The 18808-nt window shown below is 50.6% G+C and overlaps 1 protein-coding gene across 1 annotated transcript; it reads left to right on the top strand.

Annotated features, from left to right (window-relative positions):
- Positions 1-12972: 12972 nt before the first annotated feature.
- On the top strand, positions 12973-18737 carry LOC123151704 (ubiquitin carboxyl-terminal hydrolase 16). Its single transcript, XM_044571372.1, has 4 exons — positions 12973-13151; positions 13661-15662; positions 16172-17183; positions 18230-18737. The coding sequence occupies exons 1-4, from the start codon at positions 12996-12998 to the stop codon at positions 18489-18491; spliced, it is 3432 nt and encodes a 1143-aa protein (XP_044427307.1). The 5' UTR covers positions 12973-12995; the 3' UTR covers positions 18492-18737.
- Positions 18738-18808: the final 71 nt, after the last annotated feature.

Genomic DNA, 18808 nt, shown 5'->3' with positions numbered 1-18808 from the left:
AAGCTTACGTCGATGACATCGTGGTAAAGTCTCGGGAGGCCAGGACCCTGATACAAGACCTGGAGGAAACCTTCGCGAGCCTCAACGCAGTGAACCTACGGCTCAACCCAGAGAAGTGTGTGTTCGGAGTCCCCTCGGGCAAGCTCTTGGGTTTCCTCGTGTCCCACCGAGGCATCGAGGCTAACCCGGAAAAGGTCAAGGCGGTGGAAGACATGAGCCCGCCAAAGACCCTCAGAGAAATGCAGAAGCTCACCGGGCGCGTGACCGCGCTAGGGCGCTTCATCTCCAAGTTGGGGGAACGAGCGCTGCCCTTCTTCTAGCTAATGAAGAAAAAGGGGCCCTTTGAGTGGACTGAAGAGGCCGACAAGGCGTTCCAGGATCTCAAGAGATACCTGACCAGCCCACCGGTCATGGTGGCTCCGCACCCTCAAGAGCCCCTGGTGCTTTACCTCGCCGCCACTCCATACTCCGCCAGCGCAGCCCTGGTGGCGGTTAGAGAGGAGCGTCGAATCAAAACCGCAGCAGCAGCCCGGGACAAGGCAAAGCATGAACAAGGAAAACCCACAGAAACCACCACCGCGGCTGAGGAGGATCAGCCGCCGCAGAGGAGTGCACCGGAGGCGGAAGAGGCTCCTCCCCCAGATGGCCAGCCTCAGGAGGCCTCGTCGCCTCAAGAGGCGCCATGGTCTCCGAAGGGAGCCGCCAGCACTGATGCACCCAACCTCGTAGAGCACTCGGTGTACTTCGTCAGCACGGTGTTGCGGGATGCGAGGGCACGGTACCCCATGCCTCAGAAACTCCTCCTCGCGCTACTGGTGGCCTCGCGCAAGCTGCGGCACTATTTTCAGGGTCACCCCATCAAGGTCGTCTCGTCATACCCCCTGGAGAGAGTGCTCAGGAGCCCTAACTCAGCTGGAAGGGTCGCTGAGTGGAACATAGAACTGCAAGCGTTTCAGCTCGAATTCAACACGACCAGAGTCATCAAGGGAGCAGTGTTGGCGGATTTTGTGGCAGAATGGACGGAGGCGCCAGGCCTCAAGGCCGACGAGGATCGGTCCCTATCCCCGGGAAGCGAGGCGCCAGAAGGCTGGGTCATGTACTTCGATGGGGCGTTCTCCAGGCATGGCGCTGGGGCTGGGGTGGTGCTTATATCGCCCACTCAGGACAAGCTCTATTACGCTGTGCAGCTCTGTTTCCAGCAAGGTGAAAAGGTCTCCAACAACATAGCGGAGTATGAAGGTTTAATAGCGGGCTTGAAGGCCGCAGCTGCCCTGGGGGTGAAACGCCTCACCATCAAGGGCGATTCGCAGCTCCTTGTCAATTTCTCCAACAAGGTGTACGAGCCGAAGGATGAGCACATGGAAGCCTACCTTGCGGAGGTCCGCAGGATGGAGAAGCAATTCTGGGGGTTGGAGTTGCAGCATGTGCCTCGTGGCACCAATTAGGAGGCCGACGACATCGCCAAACGGGCGTCCAGACGGTTACCTCAGGAGCCTGGCGTTTTCGAGGAGCGGCTCTTCAAGCCCTCAGCCCTACCGTCATTATCAAACACGGCTCAGCCCCAGGAGGAACTCCCCTAGCCACCTGCCTCAAGAGCTCCGGCCTGTGGCCCGGCCTCAGGAGCACGCCTGCTCCTGACGATGGAACCTCAGGAGGGATGTTGGATCACGGAGCTCCGGAGTTACTTAATGCAAGGGACCCTGCCGGAGAAGGAGGAGGAAGCGGAGCGAGTGGCATGCCAGGCGACGGCATACTGCATCAAGGATGGAGAGCTCTACCGGAAGCGACCAAACGATGTATCCCTGCACTGCATCTCCAGGGAGCAAGGGAAGGAACTGCTGGAAGATATACACAGCGGAGACTGTGGAGATCATTCATCATCATGGACCCTCGTCGGCAAGGCGTTCCGCAGTGGGTTTTATTGGCCCACCGCGCTCAATGACGCCATCGAACTAGTGAAAGCTTGTGAGGCCTGCCAGTTCCACGCCAAGCAGATCCATCAGCCAGCAGGAGGCCTGCAGACTATACCCCTTTCGTGGCCATTCGCAGTCTGGGGGCTGGACATCTTGGGCCCATTTCCTCGGGCGCCAGGGGGCTACCGCTACCTCTATGTCACCGTGGACAAGTTCACCAAGTGGGCTGAAGTAGAGGCTGTCCGCACCATTCCCGCGGGCTCCGCGGTCAAGTTCATCAAGGGCATCGTGAGCCGGTTCGGGGTGCCGAACCGCATCATCACGGACAACGGTTCGCAGTTCACTAGTAACCTCTTCAAAACATACTGTGCTAACCTTGGAACGCAGATATGCTACGCTTCGGTGGCGCACCCCCGAAGCAACGGCCAGGCCGAGCGAGCCAACACGGAGGTCCTGAGGGGCCTCAAGACCAGGACGTTCAAGAAGAAGCTGGAGGCCTGTGGCAGAGGTTGGTACGACGAGCTTCAGTCCATGTTGTGGTCCATCCGCACAACCGCGACCAAGCCGACTGGAGAGACCCCGTTCTTCCTGGTCTACGGAGCCGAAGCGGTCCTCCCTCACGAGGTCAGACGTTGCTCCGTGCGGGTCCTGGTGTTCGACGAGGAGCAGGAGGACGCCATGCGGGGGATGGACCTCGTGCTAGGGGAGGAACGTCGCCGAGAAGCCGTGCTACGAGTGGCGAGGTACCAACAAGCACTGCGGTGATATCACTGTCGCAACATCCGCCCCAGAACTCTCGAGGTAGGAGACCTCGTGCTCAGGCGGGTTCTCTCCAGGGAGGGGTTGCACAAGCTCTCTCCCACGTGGGAGGGCCCATTCAAAGTTGTTCATGTTTCCAGGCTCGGCTCCGCGCGCTTGGAGACTCAGGAGGGGGTGCCAGTCCAGAACGCATGGAACATCCAGCACCTCCAGAGGTTCTACCCCTAAAAAGGCCCGGAGCCTGTGAAGAGGGCGAATGCCTGTGAAGCCATCGCGTTTTGGAAAAGGCCCGAAGCCTGTGAAGAAGGCGAATGCCTGTGAAGCCATCGCGTTTTGGAAAAGGCCCGGAGCCTGTGAAGAAGGCGAATGCCTGTGAAGCCATCGCATTTTGGAAAAGGTCCGAAGCCTGTGAAGAAGGCAAATGCCTGTGAAGCTGTTGCGTTTTGGAAAAGGCCCGGAGCCTGTGAAGAAGGCGAATGCCTGTGAAGCCATCGTGTTTTGGAAAAGGCCCGGAGCCCATGAAGAAGGTGAATGCCTGTGAAGCCATCGCGTTTTCGAAAAGGCCCGGAGCCTGTGAAGAAGGCGAATGCCTGTGAAGCCATCGCGTTTTGGAAAAGGCCCGGAGCATGTGAAGAAGGCGAATGCCTATGAAGCTGTCGCGTTTTGGAAAAGGCCCGGAGCCTGTGAAGAAGGCGAATGCCTGTGAAGCTATCGCGTTTTGGAAAAGGCCCAGAGCCTGTGAAGAAGGCGAATGCCTGTGAAGCTGTCGCGTTTTGGAAAAGGCCCAGAACCTGTGAAGAAGGCGAATGCCTGTGAAGCTGTCGCGTTTTGGAAAAGGCCCGGAGCCTGTGAAGAAGGCCAATGCCTGTGAAGCTCGCCGCCCGTGACACTCTCATGTAATAATGAGTTGGGGTTGTACACGCCCCGGAGTCTCAGGAGCGCCGGCCTCAGGCCCTGGGGCTCCCTCCCACGCCCAGTGGCAGCACTTAGCTCCGCGCTGGTGAGAAGACGTCAAAGACTAGATTAGGTGCCGGATGCGGCTTTTCATTTGCTTTCCGCAGTTGGCTTGCTCCTTCTCATTTGAAGTTTTATTGAAGTTGTTGCCGTCTTTGGCTTGTGGTTCTTCGACTTTTCGCTCTCCCGCCTTGATTTCTCTTTTGCAAGGCCTCGCGAGGGAGGGGGATAGCCGAGCACCCTCGCGAGTGATCCTATCCTAGTCATTCAAAGGTTTCGCGACCTGGGTCCATTACAGGAGCACCCCTCCAGTCCGTGCCCCACGGGCACCGCGACACGAACACAGGGCCTGGGTTGGTCGCCCCCCACGGCTGGGCCCGGGAACTACCCATGTGCGGGCACGTAGCCGGAAGGCACGATAGCGGAAGCAAATGATGATTAACTGCAATAACCCAAACACGCCCCCGCGGGGCTCCACGCTACTGTCTTTTTGCGCAGGAACAAGGAAAAGAAAGAACAAATTAGGCGCAGCTCGCCTCACACCGGCCTGCAGGGAGGACTCGAGCCACCCATGGGGCTCAGGCAGACTCCCTCTCGCGCTTCACCGGGGCGCGACGGCGGGCAGGCATGCCACCACCTCCCAAGCAGATACGACGGTGTGGAGGCTGACCGCGGCCACCGCTGGAGGAGTCGCCGCTTGAAGAAGAACCGGAGAAGCTTGAGGAACCCTGAGCGCCGCCAGGCACCCGAGCGCTGTCCTCTCCATCATCGTCGGAGGTCGTCGTCCTCAGGGCAGCACCCCGCACGGCGACCATCCTCCCCAAACACCCTCACATAGAGGGTGGCATCACCGTCAAACTTGAAGTGCAGGGTGCACCGACGCCTCAGGCCGCGCGCGCGGGCAAACATCTGCCAACCGCGGGCCAAGGCCAGGCTCCCAGCTGCGGAGACCTCCAGTGAAGCCCATGAGGCCCGGCTGCAGCAGCCGTCAGCCTGGAGCCAGAGGCCGCCCGGGGCGCCGGCCGGGAGCTCGCCAAGGAGGAAGCGAGGAAGTGGAAGCCGGGTGCTAGTCGGCTCCGCCGACCACACAACGAACTCCGACAGCACCTCTGCAGTGCGAAAGCGCGGCCTAGGGGGACGCGCGACCGAAGCGCACCCCCCGGCCGCAGCAGTCCGACCGTCACCATGCTAGGAATCGTCTCCGCGGCCGCGGGGAGCTGTCGTGGAGGCCACAGGATGCTTGCGAGGGCGCCCTCGGCCGCGCTTGGGCGGGGAAGAGGCAGGCTCTACCCGGCGAGCCTTCCCCTTCTCTACGGCCGAGAACCTCCTCGACGGGGCCATGGAGAAGAAGGAGAAGCAAGGGAGAATGAACTGGAAGGGCGCGTGCCAATCCGTACTTATAGCCGGCGAAGGCCAACCGTCGGCCCCCACTATCACAGGTAATCATGACCCGCTTTGCATGCATGGACTTGTCCAATCCGTGCAGTTGCCGAGGCGCCATGGGGAAGTGGAGACGCCCACGTCCAATCAACCGCCACGCGGCGCCCAAGACCGCAGGCTGTTAGGGCCCGCGGCGGTTCACTCTTGCCCTTCCGCCTCCCCGCACGGCCAAGTCCGGGCACGCCTTGGGCCCGGGGGCTACTGTCGGCGTTCTGGGAACGGGGGTCCCCAGACTTGCCTGCCTGCGGCCTGCGGCGTGGCTTAAAAGGGGGCCCGGCATGGCCCATCTTCATCAACACAGACCCAAGACCCTCGCGAGGGGCCAAGCCTCGCGGGGCGGACGACGCGGAGCTTCCTTAGGCACGGCCTCACCAGGCTGGCTCGTGAAGAGGCGGAGAGATCAAGGCGGGGTACCTCACGAGGTTCCCGTGATGCAAGCCATGACAACCAAGGGCGCCAGGCGGGTGCCAGCCCGCGCAGTGTCCTCCTTTCCTCTTTGGTGTAAAGGGGGCAAGCGCAGCCGCGGAGTACCGATGCATCAGGCAAAGGTTGCCATTTCGGTGCAACAAGACCAGGACCAGGAGCACTGCAAGACGGAGGTCATCGTGGAGCCCAGGACGGCGTCAGCACTAGAGCTTTGTGCAGGCGAAGACTACTTTTGTTAGGGTAGCTAGTACTAGCTGTCCCCCTTCAAATTAGCCCGCCATTGTTGGCTCCCTTCCCGCTCGATATTTGGGAAGAGGATCAGGGCCTCTATAAATAGGACCAGCCACCCAGAGAGGAGAGGGGGTTCGATCAGAGAGAGAGAGAGAGAAGGGTGGTTGAACTCCTCCCAACAGTTCATCGCCCCAGCCAAGAACAGACCCTTGCGAGGCTATTCTTCCTTGTATCATTCATCATCATCAGCCCAAGAGGCAATCCACCACGCCACAAACTGGAGTAGGGTATTACACCACAACGGTGGCCCGAACCAGTATAAACTCTGTGTCTCTTGTGTTGTTCTTTCCATAGCTTAGATCTTAGCGAGGCGGAGGGGTGCAGGTAGGTAGGAAGCGAAATCTCCGCACGCACCCCAGTGTTCGAACCTCAAGGGTCTGTCAGAACCCGAAATCCGACACCAGCCTCCTCGAGCACCATCCTCCACTCCCACACACCCCACAACACCGTAGGAAACCGTAGCCCGGCCGGGCAGGCCGCGGGCCGCCGTCCCCGAGCTCGAGCTTGCTGGCGATCCTCTCGGGTCGCCACGGTAGCTCCAGCCCCTCCCAGGCCTGGGCAATCCTTCCAGGGCCTCTGCCACTCTCCGGTGGTGTTGTACCGCCTGGTTGAAGCCCCTGGAGTCGCCGCTGTTCGCCATCGTCTTCGTCTCCGACGATCCCCCGCTCTCTGCCTCCACTTGCGAGGACGATTCCGACACTGTCCAAACACCCCTAGCTACGCTACGGGTACGGGCAGGTGCGCCTCCATCCCCTTTCTCGATCCCTCCCTCTCGTTTTGGCCGAGGAGCCCTCATCGTCGGCATGAGCTCCGGTGAAGCCGTGACCTCCTCTGTTTCCTTCTCCCTCTTCCCCCACCTGGCTAGCAAGGACCGCTAGTCAGCCACTCAGTACACGCGCGAAGCGGTATGAGTGGTGGCGCCCCGAGGCTTTACGCCTTCGATGTCACCCCCCCCGTCTGTTTTATTTAAATTCAAATTCCAGAGAGATTCAAATAGCTATAACTCTTCAACTATAAGTCCAAATGAATTGATTCTTTTTGCATTATGTTCTTTGCAAAGAAATCTAGCAGCTCACCAAAAATGGGATTTTTCCCTGCTGTCTAGATTTTCTAGTGATTTTCAGAAGGGTTCTTGATATTTTCTTTTTGTGTTTAAAATTATTTTCAGAGAGTGAAGCTTGTCTTGAGGAACACCAGGGGGCTTGTGAGCCTCATCTGCACTAAGGCAAGCCACAACAACATTTTCATGATGCCACTTCAATATTTGTGATATTTTCTACTTGAATGAATGATTTAATCCATGCATTTAAATCATTAGCATTAGGTTATTTATATTATGTTAGTGTTTGCTTATGTTTACATGCTTATGTTATCAAAAAGTTTGTAGCTACTAAGTGGTTATAGAAACTAGAATTAATCTTTGCTATGATAGAAATAATATGGTTATGGAGATAAGTAATTTATTAGAACTATTTTCTTGCATGAGAAAAATAATAAAAGTTGTTAGAAAAGATTCTGTTTAATGTGAGTTTAATCCTAACAAGAGAAGTATGAGGTGTTGTTGATGTTTATGCTTAGTGTGGATTTAGTTGACCCAGTCATTTCCGTTAATATGTGGTGCCTATGTTAGTGATTTCATTTCATGGCATACTATGACACCGGTTATTTTCAATTTAAGTTGAACCTGATAATAATACAACTTGAATTTATTGTTGACCGAGTCATGGTGCCACTGAATCGAGTTTTTCCCAACTAGGCCTTATATGGGAAGGCCTTTATTCGATCCGTTGTCATGCCTTTGGTCGGTGCCTCCAACTAGGGAAGGTTACGGGCGTGCGGTACCCTGGCCCGGTAAGCAGGCATAACCTTGTGAGCTCGTTGTTGAGATTTTTGGTACCGGTCCCCGTGAGGGACGTTGGCCATGACGGTGGTCGTTGTGTCTTTGGTAGACACGGGGCCACCCAGGACTAGCCCAGTTGGGGAGTGGGTCGGAGTGGCTGAGAGAGTGTCATGGCAATGGAGGGGTTTCGTCAGAATGCCGTTGGTCCACCCGAATGGGAGTGCGAGGCCATGGGTTCCGTGGTGTGGGTACAGTGCGCTACGTCTGAAGAGTGTATTAATCTATCGATAGTCGAGTCCACGGTTATGGACACCTCAAAAGTAGGTCACACCATGGGTTAACATTTAATTAATCTTGCACACTAAGTCATGAACTTTGCACTGCTGAGGATGGCGGGAAAGTCATCCTGTCGATTGAGACCAAGTGTTGGTCGTGGTTGTGATCGCCGGAAGGATCACTGTTTGAGACCAAATATTGGTCATGGCTGTGGTCGCCGGAATGATCATGAAGTATCCAGAGTGAAGATCATGTGGTTGGTACATTTGTGATCCAGAAGCGATCACCGTGGTAAGCTAGTCTGAGGGACTGTGCTCATAAGAGCGCGATCACAGCATGTTGGTTACATTGTTGCATTACTAATAATTGGTTAATTATCATAATATTGTTTGTCATTATGTTTATGCTTGTTGTGAGCTTGCAAGTACATTCAATGTACTGACCTGGCGTGTCATGCCAGATTTCAGGAAAGTCCCATGGAAAGGAGTGCTGCTCGAGTCTAGATCGTGTCCACATCGGTGTCCTTGTGTTATGGAGTTCCGCTACGATGTTGTTCCGCTGCCGCGTAGTTGTTATGACCGAGGCCCTTTTATGTTCACTAAATAATGTACATATTGTTCGGCCGCATCGGGTGTGCCGCTTGGCCTCACTACCTGTTGTAATGTAAACTATGAGCCGCTAGTATCAATAAAGCGGTTGTTTTCTGTACCAAGATGTTGTGTGTTGCCAGAAGACATGGTCTCTGGGCTAGCAATGCAAGGTAAACCGGTCGCTCTGAGCTGGGGTGCCACATGATCCGTGCAGGGCTTCGCCTAAGCACCGTGAGAATATGGCTGGTAGTGTAAACTGTGGAGGGGTGCGCCGCACATGGCTAACAATTGATGTTGTGTGTTCTAGGCGCCCCCTCCCCACATATATATAGGTGGGAGGGGAGGAGAGGCAGCCAGGGGCGCCCTAGGGTTGGCCGCTGCCCCCTAGGGGCCCTGTCTTGCCGTGCACCCCCTTCCCATGTATGCATGAAGGGGAAGGAAAGAGGGGGCTGAGGGAAGGAAGTGGGAATCCTAATCCACACTTTCCTTTCCCTTCCCCCTTTCCTTCTCCTCCTCCTATAGCCTTATAGGGTGCACTAACCCCTTGTGGGCTGGTGTGTTCCTTCACAAGGCCCATATCGCCCATAGGATTGCTGGGGGTACCCGAAACACTTTCCGGTGACCCGATAAGTACCCGATACCCTCTGGAACACTTTCGGTGTCCGAATACCATCGTACTATATATCAATCTTTACCTCTCGACCATTTCGAGACTCCTCTCATGTCCATGATCTCATCCGGGACTCCGAACAACATTCGGCCACCAAATCACAAAACTCATATAAATACTATATCGTCATCGAACGTTAAGCGTGCGGACCATACAGGTTTGAGAACTATGTAGACATGACCGAGACACTTCTCCGGTCAATAACCAATAGCGGAGCCTGGATGCTCATATTGGCTCCTATCCTACATATTCTACGAAGATCTTTATCGGTCGAACCGTTATGACAACATACGTTATTCCCTTTGTCCATCGGTATGTTACTTGCCCGAGATTCGATCGTCGGTATCTACATACCTAGTTCAATCTCGTTACCGGCAAGTCTCTTTACTCGTCTCGTAATACATCATCCTACAACTAACTCATTAGTCACTTTGCTTGCAAGGCTTCTTATGATGTGCATTACCGAGAGGGCCCAGAGATACCTCTCCGATACTTGGAGTGACAAATCCTAATCTCGATCTATGCCAACCCAACAAACACCTTCGGAGATACCTGTAGAGCATCTTTATAATCACCCAGTTACATTGTGACGTTTGATAGCACACAAGGTATTCCTCCGGTATCCGGGAGTTGCATAATCTCATAGTCGAAGGAATATGTATTTGACATGAAGAAAGCAATAGCAATAAAACTGAACGGTCAATATGCTAAGCTAACAGATTGGTCTTGTCCATCACATCATTCTCCTAATGATGTGATCCCATTAGCAAATGACAACACATGTCTATGGTTAGGAAACCTTAACCATCTTTGATCAACGAGCTAGTCTAGTAGAGGCTTACTAGGGACACAGTGTTTGTCTATATATTCACACATGTATTTAGGTTTTCGATCAATACAATTCTAGCATGAATAGTAAACCTTTATCGTGAATAAGGAAATATGAAATAACAACTTTATTATTGCGTCTTGGGCATATTTCCTTCAGGAACACATATAGGTCCTAATACGAGACCTTATGTTCTTTTTAAGCACCAAAGATGCTAGATTATTTCCGGTGCAAGCTACTCCATATTATCAATAGAAAACTTAAGGTCATATCATTTATTGATTTAATCTACTAGCATCTAAAAACTAAAGGAAACTAATTAAGAAGAGTGTTGAAGTATCATAGGGAGGCGGTTGGTGGCACGCATGTGCGGGCACATATATTGTGGGACGCCGATCTATGACATGATTTGGAAATATGTTGGGGTATATCATCTATCTCCCCTCGCATAGACCTCGGTTGTTATGTTATGCTCCAAATTCAAGTATAAAGAGAAAGGCCAACTTCTGATGAGCGAGCGGAGCGAGGCCCAAGCCCCCCCCCCCCCCCCCCCCGCGGTACGGATCAGTTATATATACCTCTTGTAAGCCGCCGCATGTGATAAGTTAATCAGTTGTAAATCCTCGGTGTTTGTAACCTTCCCCAACATAGTGAAGTTTGGCTGGCTGGCGCCCGTGTTTTTCCCCCTTCGTGTTGGAGGGGTTTTCCACGTTAAGATCTCGTGTCTCCTGATTGCTTTTTGTTCTTCGTCATGTTGATTTGCCCGTGGTATCTCTAACATCGGTAACTATCTGTAATATGTTCGCAACTTTAAAGCATATACTTGTTCGTATGGGGCCCATTCCATGGGTACAAATATTTTTATAAACAACGGATGCAAGAAGTGGAATGGCTTAGCTGTGGAAAAATCATTCTTTTTTCTCTCTCTTCTAGCTAGTTGTTTGTTCTACTAGTCGGTTATTCTTTTCAGGAACTATTGTCTTGGAGCAACAATGGTGTAGAACAAAAAGACATAACTGAATTTGTTCTCGGCGATTAAAAGATGTAAAACATATTGAGAAGAGGAGAAGAGGTATATCTGAACTCTTTCGGGAATTTATCATCTATTCTTGTATTTGATCTACATTGAAGTTTCATGTTTGCATAGTGTTGTATTTTTTTAGTATATGTTGAATCTACTGTTCATGTTTATGCTGCTAGGTGTCTGTCTTTGTAGTTGCTTTGGTATCTTCCAAGAACTCTCATATTAGACTGGTAGAATATTTGTGGTATCTAATATTTTTATTTGCAATCCTACAATGAAAATAAAAATAGAGGTACTACGTTTACCTCAAAGTTATGTGAAAACCATGTGAGGTAAGGAATGGGGTGCTGAGGAAAACATACATGGGGAGAGGTGTCACTAAACACAAGACGAGCGAAACAGGGAGCCTTACGCCTTTTACGTGAGTAGATTTTATGACGATGAAGTGGTCTTGATCTAGTGGTGCATGCTAGCCGGAGAACCAAGTGAAATAATTAAGCGTTTATGTGTAGAGTATTATAATTGTGTATGATGTGGCTTAACATTTGAGTTTGAGCTTTCATGGTGTGAAAACCCTTGTCTTTAATGCATTATGAATTGTGAGGATGCACAAGAAAAAAAAATCCAAAAAATACTTGTTCCTCATATGTTTGCAACACTTAGGGCGTCTCCAACATGGGTCACAAAATGTCCAGACCGGAGTCCGAACACTACCTCCAATGCTAGTCATCAAATGTCCACAGACTAGTTTGGACACACAAAATCCCACAAACCGTCCTCAACTTGGGAGGATCTCTGAGGGAGTATGGACGCCCGCCCGGGACACTGTCACTTAGACCATGCCCCCCACAACTAATGCATCACACTCATATATTTGTCCTCTCGGTTCATCTAACTCACTATCATTCATAGCCCATAGTCCAAATTTGAGGACGTGGTTGGATGCTCAGGCTGTTCGTGGACACGTCCAGTCATGTCTGCGGATATTTGATGAGGCCCTTTAATGATCCGCATTGGAAAGGCCCTTAGCCCCGCTAGCGAGTGTGGTATGCAGTTGCGGAGTGTTCCTGGGACCCTCCAAAGCACTCTCCCATCCTTCTGAGAGAAATATTTGGAAGGGTAAGCTCATCATCCTCCTAAATCTATGGTAATCTTCCAGTCTCCGATCTTTGGTTTTAGGCCCACGAAAGGTTCTATCATTTATCAAGACACAATGTTGAATTTATAGGGGCGAAGGGTCTTGATGATGACATTTTGTGACCATAAGAGTTAACTTCGAGCATGTTTATCCAGTGATTTGAAGAACATGATCAAGATACAGATATGTTCGTACCTCAAATACTATGTTATGGATTATTAGTCCTATGATAAAACTATGTCATGGATTGGTCGTTACCAGTGTCACCAATAGTCAATGATGATGCACAAGAAGAGATGTCATTGCATATTCGGTAAATTAGCTTTACTTTTGAAGGGATAATCTATATCCGCCCCCTCTATATTTGGTGGCCACATACATCCGAATTTATCTCCGCGTCCGAGACAGTTGGATGTACGGCTAGCGGCACCCTTTTCTCTTTTTGTGAAGACCATAAACCATACAAGAACACCTTGTACGAAAATAAAAACAAGGAACATGCCCAAAGGCTATATCAACTATGTTTATATGAGCCATCTCATGATATCGGGTAACTTGTGGGACATAGAAATGCGTTTTTTATAACTATAGGGAAGAGAGGTTGTAGAAACTGATTTGCTTATCCCATTTGATTTGGAGTGTATTTGCTTATCAGATTTCTTTTAGGGGTAAATGCTTATCAGATTTTGTCGAGAAATTTGCTCACTGTATTTGTTGGCGTCAAGTTTTTTTTTTGATCGAGCCCAAGTTCTGTCCTCCAAAACCGGAACCACGGTCATACCGGGCCGGGCAGGGCCTCAGAATCTTGCCTAACCCCCGAGATAAAATCCATTCCGGCGGTACGCATGGCCGCATCAGCTCCTCGCCCAGCCCACCAAACCAGCCCCGGCGCCACCGTCCCCCCGACCAGCGAAACCGCCTCCCTCCCTTTCGCCGCCTCGCTGCCCACGCCGCTGCTCCGCTCGGTCCTCCCTCCGAGTCCTCTTCCCTCGCCGCCTCCGGTAAGCCTCGTCTCCTCCCCGGCTAATCCCGCGTCGCTGGGTGCGCGCGTGCTTGCCTGCCTGCTTGATCGCGTGTTGCTGGTGGGTTTCTCTCGCCCCCCCGAATCGGATCCGCGGGGCCGCTCTCGTGTGTTTCTCCGCCTGAATGCTCGGGTTCTTCATGCCTTGACGGCGGAGTTTTCCCCTGTCCTCCGCTCCGCCGGCGTTCCCGGTTGCCTTTCCGCCCTAAAGCTGCGAAGCTCTTGATGCTCGCTACCTGAATGTTCGATATCTTCTCGTTTTGTTAGTGGAGTTTTTTTTTCTCGTTCTCCGATTCTTCGGGATTTTCGCTCCAGGAAAGTTATTGGCGCCGCTAACCCTTGATGATCGCTGGGATTTTTGGTGTTGGTTGCTTCCTGACGGAGTTTTTTTTTTTGGTCACCTCTAGTCCGGTTTTTTCTCTTCCCGTACTGTTCTGTTTTTGGGGTTCAGAATTCACCGACTCATTCTTGTTGTTTCTTAGTTTCCAGGCAGCAGGCGTGATGGTAGAGGAGAAGAGGGAGAGGGCGGAGGAGGCGTCCGAGAGCCCGCAGAAGTCCCCGCGCCTGGACCCGCTGGCTGCGGCTGGTCCTGGATGCAGCGGCGTGTCTGCGTCTCCGACGGGGTGGAGCGAGTGGCCATCATCCGAGGAAGCGGAGGCGGCAACCAGCAGCGACAGTACCGTCAACAGTATGGACGACAGCGGGCGGTGCGACCACATACTTTTCGATCTGGATACGGTGGTACGTGATCTCAAGGTCGCAAACAAGGTCCTCAAGGAGCCTCGGAAGTGCCGGCGTCGTAGTTGCAAGACGACCTGGAAGGGAGCCAGTGAGGACGACCAAGGGATGATGAAGTGCATAGACTGCGCCTATTTTTTCTGCTTTGGGTGGCCGGTGGACATAGAAAATCCGCAGGGACACGCCCGCTGGCATGCCGGCGAGCACCAGCATTGGGTTGCTCAGTGGTGCGATGAACCGAATTTGGGATACTGCTTCTTGTGTGCACGCCCTATGAGGCTCAGTGACTGGAGCGAAGATGACTATGCAGTGGCGGCCAGAAACGAAAAGGATCAGCAAATGCCGGGGGATAGCGTTGCAAAGGATGGCTGGGGAATAATGGCCAGCGTTGCAAAGGAAGGGTGCGAGACGGGGTCTGCTGAGAACCCGCAGAAACCCCCGCCCATGGACCTTCTGTTGCTTGCGTCTGCGGCTGAGAACACTCAGAAATACCCGCACCTGGACCTGCCTGTGTCTAAGGCGCCGGTGTTGTTGAGCGAGTCGCCATCGACGGGGGAAGCGGAGGAGACCAGCGACTGCACATACGGCATCGGGTCATGCGAGCACTTGTTCAAGGACAGGGAGGAGCTGGATGATATGGTGCGTGATATCAAGACCGCCGAGAAACCCCCAGAGTGCGAGCATTTCCCATGCATGACCACCTGCACCTGGAGGGGAGCTGCTGCTGGGTTGATGGTGTGCACGGAGTGCACCTCTACTTTCTGCACCGGGGAGAATGGGGACATGGAAAATCCGCAGGGACACGCCCGCTGGCACGCCACCAGGGACTACCATTGGGTTGCTCTGTGGTACAATGAACCGTATAAGGGCTACTGCTTCGAGTGTGGGCACGTTCTGAAGCTCGGCCAGGACAAGCTGAGCAATGATGAGTGGGCAACTGTGGCCAGAAATAAAAGGGATGAGCGGGCAATGTCGGCCAGCAATGGATGGGATGAGTGGGGAAATGTGGCCGAGAGTTATACAAAGGATCTGTGGGCAATAGTGACCGGGGATGATGCGTCTGGGTACGCTAATGGAAATGGCTGTGTTATCAGAGGGTTGCCAAATCTTGGAAACACATGCTACATGAATGCACTGCTGCAGTGCCTCCTTGCGCTCGGTGAGCTGAGGACAACAATTTTAGGACTGGGTGCTCGGCTGGGGAGAATTGGTCTGCACCTGAAGCAATTGTTTGTGGAGACAAGCAGCACAAATGATGCCAGACGCCCGCTGGATCCAGAGATGCTATTGAAAGATATGCGGGTGTTTAATCCGCAGTTCAAGGGCTCTCTTATGCAGGATAGCCAAGAGTTTCTTACATCTTTGCGCAGTGCTTTGGAAGAGGAGACAAAGGAACTAAACAAATTGCATGGGGGTGCAGAGTTTCATACAATTGGCAATTCCATTTTCGGGGGCTGGTTGCGTCAGACCTTATACTGCATAAGTTGCCCAACTAAATCAGTTTTGGATCTGCAATTCGATGAGCTCCAACTGGCGCTGCCATCAAAGGATTGTCCAGCCAGAAGTGTTACGTTACCACCAATGACCAGAAGCCGTGGATCTCCGACGAAGACTCGCAAGGAACTATTCGAACAAACCGACAAGACTGATGGAGAAAAGATTCATACAATTTCTGAAGGCGGCGATTCTCAGTTTCCTGGTTCAGAATTTGGAGATAAGGCCATGGAGAAAACACCCAAGCCTTTGAAAGTTGGTAAGTCTATGTGCTCCTCTAGCTAACTTAAAACATATAATGTGGAACAGGCCGGCAGGTGTGGAATAGTGAGATCTAGTACCAGCTAGCTATTTTTCTGAACACAGGAACACATAACACTTTCCGGCTGGAGCTCCGGTAATAGCTAAGTAGAGAAAATTGTGAAGGATATTTTACATATGCATTAAAAAGTAGCAACAAAGCCTTCGGGGTGGCTATGAAAAATTGGGCTGGATGTTTCACCAGTCTTAGCATGAAAAAAGTGTTTGGTATAGTGTGGTAGTTTAAATTGACATTTGAAGATAGCTCAGGGTCTTGAGTCCTTACCTTCATAAAATAAGTGTTACTCAAAATGGTTAGTTAACTTAAGCGTGTATGGATATTGTCGAAAAAAGAGAGCTTAGAACGTGGTGGATAAAGATTCTTAAATATGCAAAGGATGAGGGTTTCTGGTTGCATGATCTTGCCAATGCTGATAAAACTAAATCCCTGTATGCTTGAATCTGCAGATTCTACTGAAGTGGAGGATGTTGCCCACGGTCGTTTGCAGACTCAGAAAAACAATGTCCCACGAGAGATCATTGAAGTGCCAATAAAAGTTCTTGATTTCATTCCTAACTTGTTTGATGACACTGAACGGATGGATGAATCAATAGTAGATCCTCACAGTCCAGAAGGTACTGGTCCACCTCCACTTGTTGATATAGAAGCCAAGGAGAACACTTACTCAGTAGAACTTACTACAGAAGACAAGGGGAGAGCTCAGAGCAGTGATATTACTGATGATGAGGCAGTACATATGAACTCTGCTGCATCGCTCGAGGACTGCTTGACACTTCTTTGCTATTGTCCGATGGGATGGAAATGTGATAACTGTTCCAAGGTTGTTGAGCTGCCGAGAACAAATGGAAGTGAAAATGGTGAACCGATGATAGCAAGTACCAATGTAAATCGAGCAGTTGAAGGAGACCAGACTGAATTATCAGACGGGAAAACATGCCCAAGTGAACGATCTAATGATTTGAATAGCTTGTCGGTACATTGTACTTCTCCAAATAGACAAACACATGGTTCAGATGCACATCATCAAGTTATTCTTTCTGAAGACAGAATTAGTGAAGAAATCACTTCAGGGATGAGCTATGATGAAAAGAACTCGGCCTCTTGCAGCACTACCAATAAAAAATCTAAAAGTCATGAAGTTGTTCAGGAAGCTACACCTAGTTCCTTTCCAACTGATAAACAGACTGACCTGCTGAGTGCCCAGGATAGTCAGGATACCAGCGACCAAAATCAAGGCAGTGGGAAGCAGGTAAAGCTGGATGATCATAGTGCGCAACAAGTGGAAGAAAACCGAATTGAGCAGAAACATGAGACTGGTGGTTTTCAAATACAATTGATTGCTAAGCTGCCACCTGTGTTAACCATTCAACTGAAGAGATTCACCAATGCTCTTTCTAAAGAGAGAGGACATGTGAGCTTTAAGGAGATTCTTGATGCAGGACCGTTCATGGACCCCAGGTACCGACTTCTGATAGTTCTATACAGCAATTTCTAAGACTGTTCTTTTATTTCTGTTCCATTAAGTCCTTACCTTTAGAAATCCAGCAACTATTTTGTGTCATAGTTTGCTTCTACAAAGCTTTAGGAGTATTCCTTCTCTTCAAAAATAGGCATTGCAGGTTACAGAAATGAAGGTTTTGAACACAAAAAAATATGTCAGACTTCAGGAATTTATATGTAAGTTTGTAAACTACTTCCTCCGTCCCAAAACAAGTGTCTCAAGCTTAGTACAACTTTGTACTAGAGTTAGTACAAAGTTGAGACACTTATTTTGGGACGGTGGGAGTATTTTATAGGTTCAGGTTCAGACTACAATTTTTTTCTTGGTTCAGATTAGCATTTCGTACTTGTCAGGCCACGATAATTGCAAGCTTAACTGAATCGTCTGAAGGCATCAGCATAATTTGAGTGTGTACTGACAGCCTGATATGGAGCAGATCACCAGAACCCTGTGCCATTGAAACTGTTATTTTTTCTTTTTTGGTATAGGATACCATATTGGAATATGTATCAGATGTCCAGGCCGTCGAGTACAAACTCTATTCACCTTGGCAGTGTATCAGTATCACTGACCAAGTTATGATTATATTATCATCACCTTGGTGTAGTGTATAACATTTTTGGCCTGTAGGTGATTAGTAGGTGCCTTGAAATGCCTAACCGGGAAAAATCTGTTTGAAGTTTGGATTGTTAAGTATAGTTCTGGTTATAGAATTGCAATTGGATGGATATTATATTATTTATATATATACAAACCTAACATCTTTGAATGGCCTGTTGAGAACTAGTATGAGCCTTTATTTCCAAGAAGAGTTATGATTAGTAAGTATGTAATCAGTCACTTGAGATACACCATATTATTTTGTTAATCTGATAGAGCTTTCTTGTTAACAAATGTCCAGTTTGTTGTTTGAAGAAAGACGTTGCATTGTTGGTACTCCAGCTTAATCTTTAGATTTCCTTGCATCTGGTCTAACTATTTATTACCTTTTTCTACTCTTCAGTTCCCAGGACAAAGGTAACTCCAGCTATCGTCTAGTTGGTGTCATTGAGCACCGTGGCCACGCCTTGAGTATAGGGCACTATGTTGCTTATGTGAGGGCAGGTCGCAAGCAGCAGAGCAGTGGTTCTTCCTCATGGGTTTGCGCAAGCGATCGCGGCATCAAGGAAGTCCCCCTGGAAGAAGTTCTCGGGTGCGAGGCGTACATGCTTTTCTATGAGAGGATGGATGACCGAGGCATATGTGGGAGCCTACCCACCAACTAACCAGACCAGATGGACAATGAGAACGGATGCACAAGTTTGAGATTAGCAAGCATGGCAATTGCCAAGTGTAGATAGATACACAGAGTAGTCATCACGTCCAATTTTGTTGCCTTGGCTGAGTCATTGCAATACAACATACAACACAATAAGGGTCGCGTGAATGGCGTCTCCTTGCGTGTTCCACCTCGTCATTTTTACTGTGCTAGCAAGAGAGAAAAAGAAAAGAATAGGTAAAAGTCATTTTTACTGTGCTAGCAAGAGAAAAAAAAAGAATAGGTAAAAAGGGGCAGACGCAATTGGGCAAGACCTAGCCCGGG

Source organism: Triticum aestivum, chromosome 7A (assembly GCF_018294505.1).
Source record: "Triticum aestivum cultivar Chinese Spring chromosome 7A, IWGSC CS RefSeq v2.1, whole genome shotgun sequence".
NCBI classification, from domain to species: domain Eukaryota; kingdom Viridiplantae; phylum Streptophyta; class Magnoliopsida; order Poales; family Poaceae; genus Triticum; species Triticum aestivum.
Note: the sequence above shows the minus strand (reverse complement) of the source record. Positions and strands in the feature narration are given on the sequence as shown.